Source organism: Cucurbita maxima, unplaced genomic scaffold (assembly GCF_002738345.1).
Source record: "Cucurbita maxima cultivar Rimu unplaced genomic scaffold, Cmax_1.0 Cma_Scf00040, whole genome shotgun sequence".
Taxonomy (NCBI): Eukaryota; Viridiplantae; Streptophyta; class Magnoliopsida; order Cucurbitales; family Cucurbitaceae; genus Cucurbita; species Cucurbita maxima.
In genome coordinates this window covers 222,204-239,522 of record NW_019272056.1, presented here as the reverse complement: position 1 = coordinate 239,522, position 17,319 = coordinate 222,204, and the positions used below count along the sequence as shown (strand labels likewise).

Here is a 17,319-nt window from a genome sequence, read left to right as displayed (position 1 = left end):
CTCTGTGAATCGGGTAACCAGTTAGTTGGTTACTCTGCGGAGTGATTGTAGAAAATGGTTTTAGTGGAAAAATTACATGCCGTGTGTTTTGAGTAATTAACCACATCCCTCGATTTCGTTTGATTAGCCTTATGATGTTTATGTATTTGATCCCAAGAGGGAAGGGTGGATGTTAGTTTTCATGTGGTAATGGTTACACGTTGTGTGAATGGGTAACCAACTACTAATGGTCACTCTGAGAGGTGATTGTTGAAAATGGTTTTAGTGGAAAAATTACATGCCGTGTGTTTTGAGTAATTAACCACATCCCTCGATTTCGTTTGATTAGCCTTATGATGTTTATGTATTTGATTCCAAGAGGGGAGTTCCTTATCGAGTATTTTAATACTCACCCTGTTTTTAAAATGATTTTCAAGCGAGGCCGTTACATGGAAGTGACTTGTCAAGGGTATCCCGCACATGATTATAATAAATTATTTTGTCGGCATATTTTTCATTTATTAACGGTAAAATCATTTTTGTTAGGCTCCTACTGCTATGTTTTTTACTGTTATGGAGTTGGTAGCCTTGTTGGTTTATAAGCTTTCATCAAAGCATGCTTTACTATAAAGAAAAGGGTTAAATCATCAAATTTGTGAATATCAGGGGGAACCTTCCACCTCTATTTTTTCATTTTTTTCAGGTTGTAAAGGAGGCCATGCTGCAGGTGTTGATGAATGGTATGATGCGGATACAAAGAAATCTGTGAGGAAGGCAGCGTTCTCATCCCCAACCGATATGGAGATAAAAAAATATTTATAAACAATGCTTTCTTCTCGTCTCTAACCGATGTGAGATCTTAAACTCGTCTCTAACCGATGTGAGATCTTAGACTTGTGGAGGAAGATGATTGCTTTCAACATAGCTTGCAAAATACAGAGTTGACTTCAGATTGTCAATTGTGAATGGTCAAATGTGGATCTCAGTTTCAATATATATTGTTGTAGCCCACGTTAATATTATATACATTCGTAAAATATATGTGGTCACAAATTGTTGGCATTGTCAACTGTGAATTGGCCTTCCTATCATCTTCAACTCCCTCTCTCTCACCTTCTATAATGATGGTCTGTGATTCTTCAATCTACTTTCTTTCATATGTTTCATGGAAATTCACCTCTTTATTAGAGGTATTCTGATATGTTGGAATTAGAATATGTTCAAGCATACATAGTTATTTAGAAAAGAAGATTATAACCACATGAAACAACCGATTATAGCTCGGTAAATAAAGTATATACCATCTTAAATATTGATGGTTTGATTCACATTCTTAAACTCAAAAAAAAGAAAAAACAAAAGTTCGTCGATCATTTAGAATCTCTAGTAAATACCTTAACCAACTTTGGGTAGCATCCTTCATCATTTCCATGTCCAAAGGACAAAGTAGAAACAGGTGATTCAACATTCTCCTCTTCGTTGCCGTTGTCATCGTCTACCCTCGAATCAAATGATAATCTCCTCGGGCTTCCGGGTGTCCCTCTTTCCCTGCTGCTAGAACTCGAAGACGAAGATGACAACAAAGAGCCGGGCGATCGAGGCTGCAGACTGGCCTTCATAGAAAGCTTTCTGAAGACATTGTTGAGGAAACTGGCTCTATGAAAGGGCTTAGAAGAATTAAGGCCGAGGGGGGAGTTGGGATTAGTGGAGAAATAGGAAGGTGGGGGCGTGAGAGGAGAGAGGAAGGCCCCATTTTCAGGGAAATTGGCCTTGGGAGTGCCTGGCTCTGACTCCCACTGGAATGGCACCGAGGCTGATACTCCGGTGTGGTAATCTTCTTCCACAATCCACATATCGTCTCTTGTCCTCACCTTCTTCAGCTTATTCATGTTTCCTCTCCCTTTTTCAATAGTGAGGAGGATCTACCAACACCAACATCCATATAAATAAACCACTGTGATGGGAATGAGTCAAGTTTGGAATAAAATATCTTTAATCTCTCAAATCTTTATGCATATTTACTTAGTTAATTAATAGTTGGTCAATAATAATAATAATAATAATAATGTGAAAGACAAAAAGCTTTATATGCATATGGATGAACTGCTGATGTCCATGTGTGTGTGTTGACCCCAAAACGAAGGCAGAAATGAGGACACATTACAGCTTGGTCGCTAATCCAGGATGCAGAGGCGTTAATTGCGATCCATCTTCATAAAAACTGCCATCATAGTGGGAAATCTGATCCTTATTGATTTTATAATAAACAGAGTAATTCAGATTCCAAAAACTAATAAATTAGAAAGCTATGGAGGAAGAACACAGAAACAAAACAAAACAGTTTGAGCTAAGTGGTAGACGAAGTGCAGTCTAACCTAACCATGTCTCGACTTTCAGTAACCAAACCAATAGTAACAAAAGATTACTATGAGAAGATATAACTAGTTATTCTTCCAAGTCCGATCTCATTTGGAACAAGTTAATTGATACCACGTTCTATAGAACAGAAGCCATTCTATTGTTCTTTTCACACTTGATCCCCTTAAAATGGCCTTTGAAAAAAAGGCCATTATATATAACTTAACAACATGTTATTGTTCCCCCCTCTATTTGGTCAACCAAATTTGAGCCCACGTTGCCTCTGAAAGGGTTGAAAATACTATCTGCAGCAGCACACAGATTAGTACTTACTTGCAGAATCCAAATTCATCCATCGTTCTATAATTGGATAAACGTAGGAGATTTAGTCAAGTCAACAATCTCAGACCTACCAGTAATAAGTCTTCTCTTGAATTTATGCGAACTTGTTCTGCAGACGGGAGACGGGGTAGACACGTCTATAACCTCATACTCAACAGGAGGAAGCCCATATGAAACTTTGCTGATTTCAGTAGCTATTCCTGATAAGTTCTTCTTCCTACCAGGTTGCTGCTGCAATTTCATACCACTCCCTTCTAATTGGTTTTCCTCTCCATCATCGATGATGATTTCAGTCCAACCTTCTACAGTACAAGGCTGAGCACACAAAGCCGGCTCTTGTTCATCACATCCACGCAAGTCATAAGACACACCGACATCAATATAAGACGGAGTACACGAAGAATGTGGCACTTGTTCATTGTCGTCTAGTTCTTCATCGGATCCACGCAATTCATGAGGTCTTCCATCTGTACCTGTCGAGTAATCCATCAACGTTTGAGGAATTTCATTTGGAACTTCAGTCATCAATCCATGTACTTGAGAACTACAAACTTCTTCATATTCTTTATTATACTCCCAGTCATTTTCATTTTCAAGCACACATCGATCTCCTTCGGAATAGCATGGGAGCTCATCGATGGGGGAAATTTGGACCCTCATATGCCCTGGCAAACTTGGGCAACCAGCCGCATTATTCATGTACTTTGTTGAGAAGTAGTTTACAGTAATATTCAAACTGCAAGGATAAGGAGGAAAAAGTGAATAGAGAGCAGGACAGACAAATTTGATTGAAATTTGCATCAGTTTGTTCTTTATAAATCATAATAGTAAGACATTGTCCCTATCAGACTTTAACTTTGGTTGCACCCAAAAAACCTCACAGTTATAAGGATATTGTCCTTAATTATGTTCACATTTCCAACAAATTTGACAGAAAAATTGGATGTTGTATAAATTTTCTCATACCTACACCAAGCTGGAAGTGTGAGCATTGTGTATGCAAGTTTAATTTTGTTGGCAATTCCAGATAGAGACTTGAAAGTTGCAGCAGCACTTCTTACGGCTAATGACTCATTAGGATGCTGCCAGGCCCATTCAAACTGCATTCACAGTTAGAACATCAAATTAAGATACAGGTTAAAAAGGAAACCACCAACACATGTTGGTAAATTCCCGAAACCCCTAACCGTATACAATTAAAGTCATCGAAGAGTCATTCAGCTAGTAGAAGGCACTCGATGCATAAAAGACGCACAATCGAGCGATTTGTAGAGCTCGAAGTCCGGAAATGTAACCTGAAGAGCAGAGACATTGGTGGGGAAGCCGTAAATGCAGAACACCATTTCCCAAGGTCTCTTCCTCTTAGTACGCCACGCACCGCATCTAATTTCGCCATTGTGCTGTCTGATTCTACGTTTAGGGTTCACTGTGAATCTGAAATTCCAAATAACAGTTCACTGTGAATCTCATTTACGCATTTCTCACATTTCTTGATGTTCCCACTCACTCAATTAATTAAGGCAGGAAGCAAAAGAAAGATGGTAAAGAAATTTCCAGAATTGAAAAGTAGAGAAACAGATCCGAGTATCCAGAGATAGTAAAACGGCGTTTTTCAATCCATTATTTCAGAGAGAAGACAAGCAGATAGAAGATCCGATCTAGGGATGCAAGAAGAGAAAAGAATCGAACCCAATATAGGTATGGCCTTTGTAACGAGGGCACGCAGAGGCCAAGAGATAGCATGAAAAGAAACCGTTCCCTTCGTTACCCCTTTCTTCATCTTCATCGTCTTCCTTCTTCTCTTCTGCAACAGCCATGGTTTTAGGGATTTCCGGCTTCTCTTTCCTCCTCCGCATCTCTCTCTCTCTCTCTCTCTCTCTCTCTCTCTCTCTCTCTCTCTCTCTCAAGAAGATGAAAATTTACTTAAAAAAAATCCAATTCGACCGTTGACGTAAAACTTGAATGGGTATTTATTCACGTAAATGGCTCGGGATTTTGAACCGGTTCATTACAGGCAATTGGGTTGGTTCGTGCATTTACCGTTTAGCCCGAATTAGTACAGGGAAAAGAAGTATGGCGTCGAAATCCGCAGTTCTTCAGATTAGAATACGTTGTTTGCTTATTAAAGTTGTTTCGGTTGCCGTAAATTTCATCTTAAAATATGAATCGAATCTAAGAATCCAACTTTAATTTAAAGTTGTTTATCCTGAGTTATTTTCCGTAAAGCTGATTGGATTGCCCGCAAACGGATGAACGATTCAATGATCGACTCAAACAACAGAAGAAACTCGGAAATCTTAATTGATATCAGAAGCGATTGCGATGAAGCACATTTCTGAACACTTTGAGTGTCTCTGTTACAGACTTACAGACGTTAACGACGATATTCGATAGGAAGGAAGAGGAAGGGTTTTACAAACTCAACTCGAAGGGAATACAAGAGGAGGAGAACTATCCAACGATATATAGGAAACCCGAACAATACGGAAGCCCTAGCCCGAAACAGTCGCATCAATTGGAAGGCTTCTTCGACGAGGGCAACAAATGTCTCCACAAGTAGCGGCCGCTGGCCATGTCGACCACCGTCCAGAATCCCGATTGCATTGCCGAGTACACCTGTTCAAACAAACCACAATCCTTCCGTTCAGACACAAACAAAGAAACAAGAAGGAAATGCGAGATTCCGGTATAAAAGAATTACAAGAACCTTGGAGAAAGAGGAGGAGGAGGTCGAATTGGTAGACACATCGTTGGAGTGGGTTTCGGAATTATCGTCGGCCTCGAAATCTTGAGGCTGAGATTTGAGGTTCCGGAGAACAAAGAAGCCGGCAAGAGTCGCTGAGAGAAATATGAGAATAAATCTCAGCGGACACATTTTTTTCAACGCCCGTCCTTCCCTAACCTTCGGATCTGAATGAAGGAGAGATTCGTGGCGAGGAAGAGGAAGAAATGATTAGGGTAAATAATCAAGGGCAGTGAAGTGAAGAAATTATCAAAATTTTGAGGAATTTAGAATATTTTGATACCAAGAAACTTGCTTTTCCACCTAACCTAACCACTCCCTTTCTATTATTTCTTATGACTAAATTGAAAGGCCCCCAAATCAAGACGAATAATATGAACAATCTGATAAGGTTAGAATATTTAACACAAAAGGATAATGGTGGCTGGCTACTATTCTTTTATGGAGTTGACAAGTCCAAAATGGTGCACCAACTCAACTGTCAATGTCGTCATCCATAGATGATGAGCAGGAATCAGGGCGAATGCATGGAGGTAAAACCAACCAAGCAAAGACCCTCTAGCAAAGGTTTAATAATAAAGGACGAAACATGTAAATCATAATTTTCAATTAAAATTATCTAAGTCCGGCCCATTTCTTCTACTACGAATAAGATGGGGTAGTACTGTAAGGCCACCGCATACAGGGCAAAAGGAAAGACATATAGGGAAACACCGTAAGCCAGTTTCGTAATATTCCTTAAAGCAACAAGATTGACCCTTTTTTAGCGCAATTCCCCGATTCGCTTCACATCTTTGAATTGCAACCAAAAAAGACAATGACTTATATTTCTTTCGCGCTCGGTTTCTGCACGTTCATGAAAAAACTGTTGAGCCAAGTTGCAGCACTTGCTTGAGCTTTGACGAACTTGAGACAGGGACTTCATTGTGTTTCCAAATTGACTGCCAAACTTAAGCTGATCAGAAGAATATCCATGATGTCCCAGCAGAAAAAAGCTTTATGATACTCGAGTAAGCACCTCTCATCTAGACTTTAGCAAACCGAGCGATTTTCGCCAGAGCTGTTCTTAAACTTCGGATACCAGCTCCTGATTTTGAACTTACCATCATCTGAAATGATAAACCACATCTATTACTTGGGCGAAACATGGAGAAAATTAACTCAACAAACACTTTTGCCCATACCAGAGGTTGGACAATTGACTTATTTGCCTGGAATCTCTGAAAAAAAATTTGTGGCCAATAGTTGTCAGTCTCAAAAGAAGAAAGGAAGAAAAAACCAACAAACAAATAATGGTTTTAGAAGAGATTTTATAATCATAAGGGGGGTGAGTGATAAAACCTCTTCAATTTGCATTGCTCTACGTGCTACATCCATTGGGAAGACCGTATCAGTCTTTGTCAATACAATTTGGTATTTAGTTTGAGATCTATCACAGTGAATTAATTCATAAGCATCAACACAACAATACATCATATATATAGAAAGTTCAGTGCATGTAAATTTGGTACCTTTCCATCAAATCAATGAGCTCTTGATCCCTTGGCTTCATCCCCCATTTCGTATCAATAAGTAAGCATACCTGTTTCAGACCAACTCTCGTTGCAACGTACTCTTTCACCTAAGATGTACAAGTCTTCAGTCAATTAGTTGGCTGCCCATTGCTGTTATGAACAATCAGTTTCTGGGGAAGGCCAACTTAAAATAGAAATTCTTACCAATTCCTCCCAAGCATCCTTAACTTCTTCTTTTGCATAAGCAAAGCCATATCCAGGTAAATCAACCAAAGACATCTTTGATCCCAGATTAAAAAAATTAATGGTCTGTAAATGAACAAACATTATCAAGTGTTACTAGACATTTCCAACACAATATCTACCCAGAATTGTAGACATCGTCACCTGAGTAAGACCAGGTTTGTCAGACGTCCGTGCAACACCCCATTGTCTTGTAATGGCATTAAGCAGTGATGACTTTCCCACATTTGATCTTCCTACCATGAAGGAAGATTTAAGGCAATATCAAAATGTCTTCCAAGGAACTAATGTCCAATCCAAAAAATCCATAATATTGTAGCAACCCAAAGCATGAGGATTGTAGAGACTGGGAGGAGTAAAACCGTCATTTTTTCATGACTTGGAATTAAGTTAAAATATTTCTTAGACAGGTTGTTCTAGCCTCCTCCCCCATTCACTCGCATAATATCTTCAAAGATACACAAGAGACTCTAAGAAATACTAGCTAATTCATGATAACAGTACACTTCAACGTCAAAAACACAATGACAAATATATCAAATATTATCCGATACAACTACAAATGTAAATTAGATTTTCAAGAATTACTAGTTAATGTATCGAGAATATCAGATAGCTAAGCAAGTGCAAAACTTCGAATACGTACCAGCAAATGCGATTTCTGGCAAATCCGGAGTCGGAAAAGATGATGAAACTTTTGCAGCAGCAAAGAAGGTTAACTTATTCCTGAATACCTGCACATTACAATTAGTTTCCACTCGAAAATGATAGGATTGGGGAATGGAAAAATAAATATTAACATTTCTGTTGCATAAGTATTGTATACATACATTTTCTTCAATTCTTTCTCTCTCAGCACTGCTAGAAAAAGGGATATTATCCAATGGGGCAGAGAGGTCAGTGTTGTAGCCTGCTCTTCTAAGCTCAATCATGCGCCTACGCCCCAACAACTGTCAACGACATAATAAACAATCATAAATGGAACAGCACAAAAAATGTTGATGCCTAATGGGGAAACAGACTTAACAACACATGGTATGCAAATTACATTATCTTCTACGAACGAAATGATAGATTTACTAGGCTGTATTGCACGGAACTGAGCATTGCTTGATATCTCATCTTTTTCCTCTGGTTTTGCTTTCTCCTGCCTGGCATTTTCTGGAATCAAAGGTAGGACGATACATCTATCATTAAGCTTAGCATATTGAAAAATAAAGTAGTTCAATTACATCCAAGCAATCAATGGGATTAGTAGGAAACTGAGACATGGATATGATCTCACCATCAGTTAGTATCCCATCATCCAGCCGCTTATTCGAGACATCGTATGGATCTATACGAATTACCCGTTTCCTCTTTTTTGACTTATCAGTTCGTATATCTGGATCACCATTTGCACTTGTTGTCCTGAAAACTCTTTTCTTGGTAGGATCTGAAGGAGTTATACCCCATGATTTTTTCACAGTAGAATCCATTGTGTTGCTCAAATCCTTGGTGTTTTTGGAATGTGTCTTCCTTACGGATTCCACATAGAGATCTTTTTCCCCCCTAGTTTTCCTTCTTTCATATGACACTTTCGGACTTCTGATATCATTTTCTTGCTTTTTATTAGAGCGTTTGCCTTGTGAACTAGAATGGCTTAAACTCTTAGAAGCCAGAAGTGAAGAAGCATATGCGTCACTGCTCTTCCCGGCTACTCCAGCATCGTGTCCTCTTCGCGAAGGAGACTTGAATGAGGTAACCTTCATATCACTATTTTGGCCACCATATATTCGCTGTCTTTTAACATTAGCAATTGGAGTCCTCTGTTTTCCCTTCCAGGCAGCCTTTTCAACACTCGCAGTTCTTGCAATTGTGTCGCTATCTCTTGTGCTCCTATCGAAGTTCTTCCTTCCATGTTCACCGCTCTTGGAACTCTTAGATTTACCAGCCGCAAGCTTGAGTTTCTTCTTGAACCTAAACCCCGAGCTGAGCTCTTCTTCGGACATTGTCTAGCAGATGTCTATAAACCCTGAATCGAAATTGGCCAAAAAAAAAAGAATCTATATGCTTACTTCGAACAGCTACATTGCATATGCCATATGGGAGATGGAAGACAGCAAAGAAAATCCATGGTTCCAAAGAGTTAAACCAAAAGCATGCATTTACAGAGCTCAGATGAAATAGAGAGAGAATGAAAGAAAGAAAGACCTTGGGTGTCTGGCCCTTTGTTCAGCGGAAGCGTTCGCCTTCTTTGTCCGCAGTCGGATTGGTAATGGGATCTTTTTCGGTTTCGTATAGCCCTATGCCCTCCACTTTCTCTCTCCCTCCTCTTCACTCGGGCTTTCCGGTCGTAGCCCATCCCCATCATTTTTTTTTAAATCGCTCAAAATTTGCATTTTTTTTTTTCATTTTTTCATTTTTATATTTCTTAATATATATATATATATATATATATATATATATATATATATATTTATTTATATTTATGGTGGGCAATAGATATGGATTTTTAATTTTTTTTTTACAATTATCTATATTCTTTCCGTTAATTTTTCCTGCATTAATCCACCCGATTATCCCTCCCACCCATAATTCTTTATTATTATTATTTTTATTCTATTTCTGTAGTTATTTATTTATTTATTCGCTCTTAAATTAATGGTTTCTTTTTTCAATGTTTAATTCATTTATTTTTATTTTTTAGGTTAGGTATTTTACCGCTCATCTTGTGATCTTATTTGCACATATGTTATGATAATAAATTATATACTACCGGATATAACAAATATCAATACTTTTTCTGTAAAGCTTGATGTACATTATGATAAATATACATCATGCATTAAAATATACACATTAACATGTACTCAACTTACTACTTTTGGTATAAATTTAATATAGAATATGTAGAATATAACATTCACCGGAAGCTCAATTCACGAATGTTACTACCATATTATATTTTATAAAAAAGTTTCATATTTTATATTATTTTAAATTTATAAAATATATTATTTTAAACTCATAAAATATATTATTTTAAACTCAATCTAGGAAGATTTCCAAGTTACAATTCTCAATCACAATAATCACATTTGAGTGAGAAATTAATTTACTAAGTTATTAATATATTTTTTATTTTTTTATTAATAAAGTTGTATTTTTAATAGGTTATTGATAAATTTTTGGAACAGATAGAGTAGCTGAGAGGAGAGGATAGGTTAGTATAGGTTGAATTCCATTTGCATTCATAGTATAGGTTAGTATAAGTTGAATTCCCGTTTGCATCATTAGTATAGGTTGGATTGTAATTGCGTAAATAAATCATAGGTTAGTATAGAACATTTATTTCAGAGTTGTTTTCCCTTTCTTTTCCTTGTATTCATTATTATGAGGTAATAAAAGACAAACTTATGTCCTAGTTATGATAAGAGCTCTATTAAAGTAAATTCTGCGTTTAAAGTATAATAATGACCTTGGATTAAATAAGTAAAAATTTAGGGTCGTTATAGTTCGTATCAGAGCCCTAGGTTATGGACATTTTTGTGATATATTTAATGTGATTGACTTTAAATATCGAGTGTTATGATACTGTATGATTTTATGCTATGATGTGATCTTGTGTCGATGCATGTCTTTATGTTACGCGTTTATGTTTTCTTTTTCCTGAATGATTTAGTAGAATGTAAGTAATATTATAAGTAAATCATAGACTTGGATAGAATTATTTTCTTGGTTTCTAGAACCATGCCGCACAAAGGGCGTAGAAGAGGTAGGAGAGGGAGAGGACGACCTCCCATTAGGAGATGGGGAAGAAGAGAAGCCAAAAGAACCTCTTTCCAAGAAGGGTCGACTATTGGACCCTATGCACTTGAACTACCATCGAGGGAACCTCCCCTACAAGTTGCACCCCCTCCTGAAAACGCACCTCCCCCACAAACTGCACCCTCTCCTAAAAGCGCACCTCCCCCACAAGTTGCACTACCTCCTGAAAACGCACCACCCCCTCAAACTACACCACAGGCTTGGTTGGACCCCACCACACGAATGGTTTTGGAGTTACTCCAAACGATGATGCAAACAATGTTGGCCACACAACTGGCCACATTGTTAGCTACGCAACAAGTTGCAGCATTGGGCATGCAACCAGCCAATGTGACGGCCACGCAACCGGTCGATGCTGTGGTCACACAACCGGCCAAAAACCCGCAACCGAACAGGGGGGTGAGTTGGTTAAAAGACTTCAGACGGTATGACCCCCGTCCATTCGTCAGTTCAAAGGAAGATCCCACAGCAGCTCAGATGTGGATCGCAACCATGGAAACGACCTTTGAATCAATGAGATGTCTTGATGACCATAAAGTAGCGTGCACGACATATGTACTACAAAAAGACGCAAAAGTGTGGTGGGCAGATAATAAACAGAATATCAACCCGAGAGAGGGGATCACAATGTGGGAAACCTTTAAGGAAGCCTTCCTAAAATACTATTATCCAAAGGAAACTCGTATAAAGAAACAACAAGAATTAATCATCTGACCCAAGGCGAATGCACGATGGATCAGTATGATCTGGAATTCATGAGATTAAGAAGGTTCGCACCGTCACTAGTAGACACTGAAGAGAAATAGACGGAGAAATTTGTGTTGGGGTTGAACCCAAAGGCCCGCCGCATGTTATAGACATTTAACCTGAAAACTTACGAAGAGGCTCTGAAGGAACCTCTAGAGGAGAAAAATCCGGAGCCAACGGTTGCCATAGGAAAGAAACGCCCCGTCGAGGTCGGACCCACAGAATTTCAACTGCCACTCCAGTGACCTCGACATCAAAACAGGCCACCTACTCCGCCCCCATTAGCCCGATACCTATTACCGAAAAAATCCATGTGTCACGACAATGGAAAACAACATTATGGCAAATGTATGATAGGCTTCGGTGTGTGTTATAGGTGCGGTCGTGCAGATCACTTGGCTAGAGCTTGCTCTGCAAGGGACACGGGAAACCCAAAGGAACCCCTTAGAGGTTCGGTCATTCGAGAACCCACCATGAAAACACGCGCACAGACCAAGTGTTGGGTTCTAAGTCCTAAAATTCATAGTTTGTAAACAAAAACATATTCTGTTTTCAATAAAGTTATTATTGATGTTTATTCAGTAAAGATTGTTATTGAATAAAGTGAATGTTACGATCATTAATCTAAATCCAATAAACTAAGAACACTCTAGCTATAGTATGATTACACTCTAGCTATAGTATGATTACTTGAACTATATGTAGAGACATAAGAGTGGATCAAGTTCAAGTATATAGTCAAAATGATGTATAGTACAAGGATAAGGCTGAGTACCTTATTATGGGGACACTATGGATACAGCCCACTTTTGTATATGATATAAATAATGTGATCACTAAATTGTACATGTGGAGACATGTGAGTGGGGGCGTCCTATGCAATGAGTATTGCATAAGATCGGACCATGAAGAAAACCACTCTCACTTTATAATGTCATTTACTGTTAAGACTGATTTTTTCATTCGATGACCTAGGTAACTTGATCTTGATCCTGAGCTAACTATGAACTCCTGTTTATTTGGAATTATCCTTAGATTTGCATGGGTGAGAGTGGCCCGAGTTTGCCGACTCAATAAGCCTCCCATTTCAGAGGTAAGACTGGGTGAATAGCTCGGGACATAGGGTGTAAGATGGAATTCACTCCTACCTTCTTTTAGGGATAGTAGAAAGGTTGTTCCCTTAAGTACTGACTCCAAGTCTTGAACAAGGGGTCCCACCCTCTCATTGGCCCGAGAGGGATTTGGTTTAGTGGTTGGACCACAAACAAATTGTTCATGAGAGGATCAGTGAGACTTAAGGAACAAAAATTTACTTTAGGGGTAAAACGATAAATTGACCCAGCTATGAAGGATCGACTTACTAATCATGGTTATATCAAATGGACAGGAATATCTCTATAGTGAGGGGAGTGCAACTACTAGGCTATAGTGGAGTGTTCTAGTAGTTAAGAAATGTTGGTCAAGGTTAATGAGTTTAACCGGTTAATCTCGAATCGTTGGAGCTCATGATCTGTAGGTCTATTAGGTCCCTCTGCTAGCTAATATCGGACTAAATCTTAGAACAATGTGACAAGTGAGTTCGAAGTGTTCAAATTCAAATTAGGGAATACACGCTAAATATATATGATATATTTAACCGCATTATGATTTAATTATGAATTGAACAAAAAGAGAGAATTAAAGATATTTAAATAAGATTTAAATATTTTAATTATGAATAATGATTCTTAATCAATATGTGCTTTAATGGATTGGGATTGACATTTTATTTAAGGTTAAATATTGATTAATTTTTTTAATTAATCATTTAATATTATTTTGATTTGAAATTAATTATTTAAATTGATTGTTGAATTAAAATAGAGAAAGTCAAAAGGTTGACTTCACCTAATGGAAAAAATGGAAAAAATTCATGTTTGAGTTAGTGGAATATTGAGTGTCAATTTATGGTTTAACGAGCATGTTTGTCACATAATCCCACAAATTTGGGTGGAATTTTGAGTGTCAAAATTTGGTTTAACCAAACTTGCATTTTTGCCAAATAATCTCACAAATTTGAGTGAAATTTTGAGTGGTTAACTCAAACTTGCATACTTGCCACATAATCCCACAAATTTGAGTGAAATTTTGAGTGTCAAAATTTTATAATCTCAAATTTGCATGAACATGCAAATATGACTATAAATAGAGTAATCAAGGTACATGAAAATTCTTCTGGAAAAATTTTGAGAAAATCTCTCAAAACTCTCTCTTTATATATACTAAATTCCTATCAAGTTTCATCACTCACCGGATTCCACAATCCCGTTCTAAGGCCGAAGAATAGTAGGAAAGACATTAGTGATGGTTCGAAGCCGTTCGTGAGGAAAAATGAATTTGAACTATAAAAGGTTAGTATTTAAACTTATTGAGTTTTAATGCTTTTGAACATGCTAGCTAATTTACTATAATTGATGTATCTAGAGTGCTTAAGATTCAAATTGTTTCCGCACGTGTTATAGTAACACCATCACCAGGGCATATGCAACCACCAGTAAAGAGGCGAGAACGTCTGACACCGTGGTGACAGATACGATGTAACGATTCAGATTTTTCCATTTTTCCTTATATTGTTAAGATTTTTATTTTTATTTCCATATATGATCGATATTATATAGTAGCAATTATTCCCGTTGGAAAATATGCATGATTTCCAACAAGGAAGTTATTACTTTAATGGAAATGTTATGAAACTCTTATATTCCTATATTCAACCCTTCTCTTTCCATGAAAATGATTTTTGCTCTCCAAACTTGTTTCTGTTTTCGAGGGTGTCTAAGATTAAAGAAAAATCGAGAGTGTTACCTAGGAAAATGTGTGGGTTGGTTCACTGGGTGGCTTTCTTGCTCGGCGAGTTCTCGAAATCAATTGTGTTACTGTTTTAGAGGAAGAGTCTAGTGGAAGTTAGCGTCATCGTCAGAATCGCTGCGTAGAAGAAGGCAAACCGTCGAAAGCGAAGGAGGAGGACGCCACGTAGCCATCATCGAAAACGGAGGAGATTTTGTCATCGGCAGCGGTGGCACATCAGATTAGGGTTTTCGTGAGGGTTCGAGCTTAGGAGACGCAGAGTCGGGTTAGGTTTCATCCTCTAAATTAGCCCAAGGACGAACATAGGCCTTGTGCGTTTCGGCCCAACACGGACGCACGCCTACAGCCTCGGTCTCGGCTCCACACGCGTGATCTCAGCTCGGCTTGACATGTACGGCAGCTCGACTCCGTTAAATCCCGTGGCTCTGCTTTGCGACTTAGTTGGTCGGCTCGGCAGCTCGGCATATTGGCTTGGAATCAGCTCGGCATATTGGCTTGGAATCACTATAATATATTGATTCCCAGGTTTTCAGCCCTTCTGAAGCTGTATCTGCCCTTAGTTTTACCATCTGAGGTTAGTATGGTTCCTAACCGTCAAAGACAGATTGTGTTTGGAGTTTATTTTGATAAATAACATGAGATTTAGCTAAGATATGTTATGAAAGGTTCCTAAGTTTTTATGTAGTTATTATAGGACGTATTTAACCGTTGGAATTAGCTTGTTGTGAGTGACTTCGGTCAAGGCCATCGAGGTAAGTGACCTTACTGTTGAAGTTAGCTTACTACGTGTTGTATAATGGTGTGTGTCATGTGGCCCCCTGCATGCACCACATTTTATGTGATATGACTATATGATGCATGAATTATGTATGGTGTGTACCATGTGCCCCTGCATGCACCACATTTTATGTGATATGACTATATGATATATGAATTTTGTGATTGTTTACCCTATTTATGATATTTGCTGTTTTAAAGGATTTTTAATTTATTTTTACAATTACATATATATTCTTTCCTTAATTTTTTTGCCCTAATCCACCAAATTATCCCTCCCACCCATAATTTTTTTTTATTGTTTTTTCAATTTTACTCCCATTAACATGTACTCAACCACTTTCGGTATAAATTCAATATAGAATATGATAAAATACATCCTATAGAATATAACATTTACCAGGAGCTCAATTCACGGATGTTACTACCATATTATATTTTATAAAAACGCTTCATATTTTATATTATTTTAAATTCATAAAAACTCATCTAAGCAAGATTTCTAAGTCTACAATTCATCCACATCATATGTCTCATTCACATTAGGATGTTCTGTCTATCTAAAAAAAATAGAAAAGTAATTAATTTACTTATAAATTTTATTAATTATCTTTCACCATAGTTTAAGTTGTTTAATAGGTTATTGATAGATTTTTGGTAGTCGATCTGTACTTAGATATATGATAAAATAGGGTATATAATCATTGTGTTTTTTGTTTACCCAATAATCTATACATGATTTATGATAGGGGTATGAATGAAACAGACCAACACCGTCTACTTCGGCTCATCGGCCGATAAGTAACATATAAGAGCATACATGCCCCGGGGGCATGCCTTTTCCGATCAGGGCATGTAGAGCTTGTTCCCACATTTGCATCTCCAGACTTTGGGGAAATCATCATCGATGCCTGGAGGTCCCGGTGGCACCGACACAAGAACCGTAGTGCAGGGTGTGCAGCTCCCACACTTTGAGGCGCAGTTTGGCGGCGACGATCCCAACCCACCCAATGGCAAGGTCAACTCCTGATCTTCATGATTAGCGATGGGCTAGACATAGTATAATGCATCAGATTTTTTTAGTTAGAACCCTAGATTTGGGTGCAAAAATAGGATAGATATTTGTAAGAAAATATATGAGGAAGGTGATGAATCCTCCATTATAATATTGGAAATAAAATAAATTTACCTGAGTATGTGCATGGCCGGATTCAGCAAATGAGCAGCGCCTAGTGTTGTCTGAGGACAATATGAAGATAATGAAAATAAAGAAGAAGAAGGGTTTAGGTTCATTGGTTCTACTGAACTTCATCCCTTCTTCCTATGCTTTTCAAATTAATAAATAATACAATAGCGCTGGTGCTAACACTAGAAGAAAAATGTGTTTTTATAGCGTTTGAATATTGCATTTTTGTTTTTGAAAATATGCTATAAAAAGTGAATGGCAATTTTTAGAAAAGCTTTTTATAGCATTTGAGTATTGCATTTTTTAAAATATGCTATAAAGGAATGAAATTTTTAGAAAAGGACATTTTCCGCTATTATTTATCTTTTATTTAAAGTTATTTATTCTATTGGTTTTCTCTCCCTTTCTAATTCGGTTCTCTTTTTTCCCTTCTTCCACCCCTTCCTTTTTCTTTCCTTTTTCTTTCCCTAATTTACATGTTTGTTATATGTGATCATATGATGTCTAGTTATTTGAATGCAATCAGTTTATGATAAGTTATTAATATTTAGAATATTAATATTTGGTAATGAAATGATAAGTTATTAATATTTAGTATATTCATATTTGGTAATTTTACTACACATTAAGAAAAAAAATATATATACTAAGCTTTCTTTTATGCATTATATCTGGATTGATGTTCTAAGTTTCCTCATTTAGTCAGTAACAAATTGTTCCAATGTTTAATATGGTTTAAGTGGGATGACAAAAAAAAAAAAAAAAAAAAAAAA

The 17,319-nt window shown here is 37.4% G+C and overlaps 3 protein-coding genes and 1 long non-coding RNA gene across 11 annotated transcripts; all 4 read right to left on the bottom strand.

The window, feature by feature from the left end:
* Positions 1–1,241: 1,241 nt before the first annotated feature.
* On the bottom strand, positions 1,242–5,639 carry LOC111469571. Of its 5 annotated transcripts, none has more exons than XM_023114884.1 (7): positions 5,387–5,639; positions 4,886–5,295; positions 4,369–4,547; positions 3,975–4,113; positions 3,646–3,779; positions 2,751–3,415; positions 1,242–1,933 (listed from the first exon to the last, which is right to left on the bottom strand). In XM_023114884.1, exons 3-7 carry the CDS (start codon positions 4,533–4,535, stop codon positions 1,902–1,904), a joined length of 1,137 nt encoding a protein of 378 aa, XP_022970652.1. In that variant the 5' UTR covers positions 4,536–4,547; positions 4,886–5,295; positions 5,387–5,639; the 3' UTR covers positions 1,242–1,901. The 5 variants fall into 5 exon arrangements, with proteins under 5 accessions (XP_022970652.1, XP_022970648.1, XP_022970651.1 ...); XM_023114880.1 differs by lacking the exon at positions 1,242–1,933 and adding an exon at positions 2,402–2,642; XM_023114883.1 differs by lacking the exons at positions 1,242–1,933; positions 4,886–5,295; positions 5,387–5,639 and adding exons at positions 2,402–2,642; positions 4,720–4,797.
* LOC111469381 lies at positions 1,350–1,868 on the bottom strand. Its single transcript, XM_023114610.1, has one exon. The coding sequence runs from the start codon at positions 1,866–1,868 to the stop codon at positions 1,350–1,352; it is 519 nt and encodes a 172-aa protein (XP_022970378.1).
* Positions 5,640–5,795: 156 nt separating the features above from the next.
* On the bottom strand, positions 5,796–9,532 carry LOC111469567. Of its 4 annotated transcripts, none has more exons than XM_023114876.1 (12): positions 9,373–9,532; positions 8,465–9,193; positions 8,228–8,340; positions 8,010–8,129; positions 7,826–7,913; positions 7,324–7,415; positions 7,141–7,245; positions 6,934–7,043; positions 6,764–6,851; positions 6,607–6,642; positions 6,441–6,531; positions 5,796–6,363 (listed from the first exon to the last, which is right to left on the bottom strand). In XM_023114876.1, exons 2-11 carry the CDS (start codon positions 9,168–9,170, stop codon positions 6,448–6,450), a joined length of 1,542 nt encoding a protein of 513 aa, XP_022970644.1. In that variant the 5' UTR covers positions 9,171–9,193; positions 9,373–9,532; the 3' UTR covers positions 5,796–6,363; positions 6,441–6,447. The 4 variants fall into 4 exon arrangements, with proteins under 4 accessions (XP_022970644.1, XP_022970643.1, XP_022970641.1 ...); XM_023114875.1 differs by having other exon boundaries at positions 6,448–6,531; XM_023114873.1 differs by having other exon boundaries at positions 6,441–6,642.
* A 6,475-nt stretch (positions 9,533–16,007) lies between these two features.
* On the bottom strand, positions 16,008–16,712 carry LOC111469578. The gene is made up of 2 exons (XR_002714898.1): positions 16,550–16,712; positions 16,008–16,410 (listed from the first exon to the last, which is right to left on the bottom strand). It is a non-coding gene; the product is annotated as an uncharacterized LOC111469578 (long non-coding RNA).
* Positions 16,713–17,319: the final 607 nt, after the last annotated feature.

Excerpts from the sequence above, each read along its gene's own strand:
- LOC111469381 (XM_023114610.1), bottom strand. The coding sequence starts at position 1,868 with ATGAATAAGCTGAAGAAGGTGAGGACAAGAGACGATATGTGGATTGTG.
- LOC111469571 (XM_023114880.1), bottom strand. The coding sequence starts at position 4,535 with ATGCGGAGGAGGAAAGAGAAGCCGGAAATCCCTAAAACCATGGCTGTT. Across the intron at positions 3,416-3,645 it reads ACACTTCCAGCTTGGTGTAG|TTTGAATATTACTGTAAACT; the intron begins GTATGAGAAAAT and ends TTATCCTTGCAG. Across the intron at positions 2,643-2,750 it reads CAAGAGAAGACTTATTACTG|ATAGTATTTTCAACCCTTTC; the intron begins GTAGGTCTGAGA and ends GTGCTGCTGCAG.
- LOC111469567 (XM_023114873.1), bottom strand. The coding sequence starts at position 9,170 with ATGTCCGAAGAAGAGCTCAGCTCGGGGTTTAGGTTCAAGAAGAAACTC. Across the intron at positions 6,852-6,933 it reads CTCATTGATTTGATGGAAAG|ATCTCAAACTAAATACCAAA; the intron begins GTACCAAATTTA and ends TCACTGTGATAG. Across the intron at positions 6,643-6,763 it reads GAGCAATGCAAATTGAAGAG|AGATTCCAGGCAAATAAGTC; the intron begins GTTTTATCACTC and ends ATTTTTTTTCAG.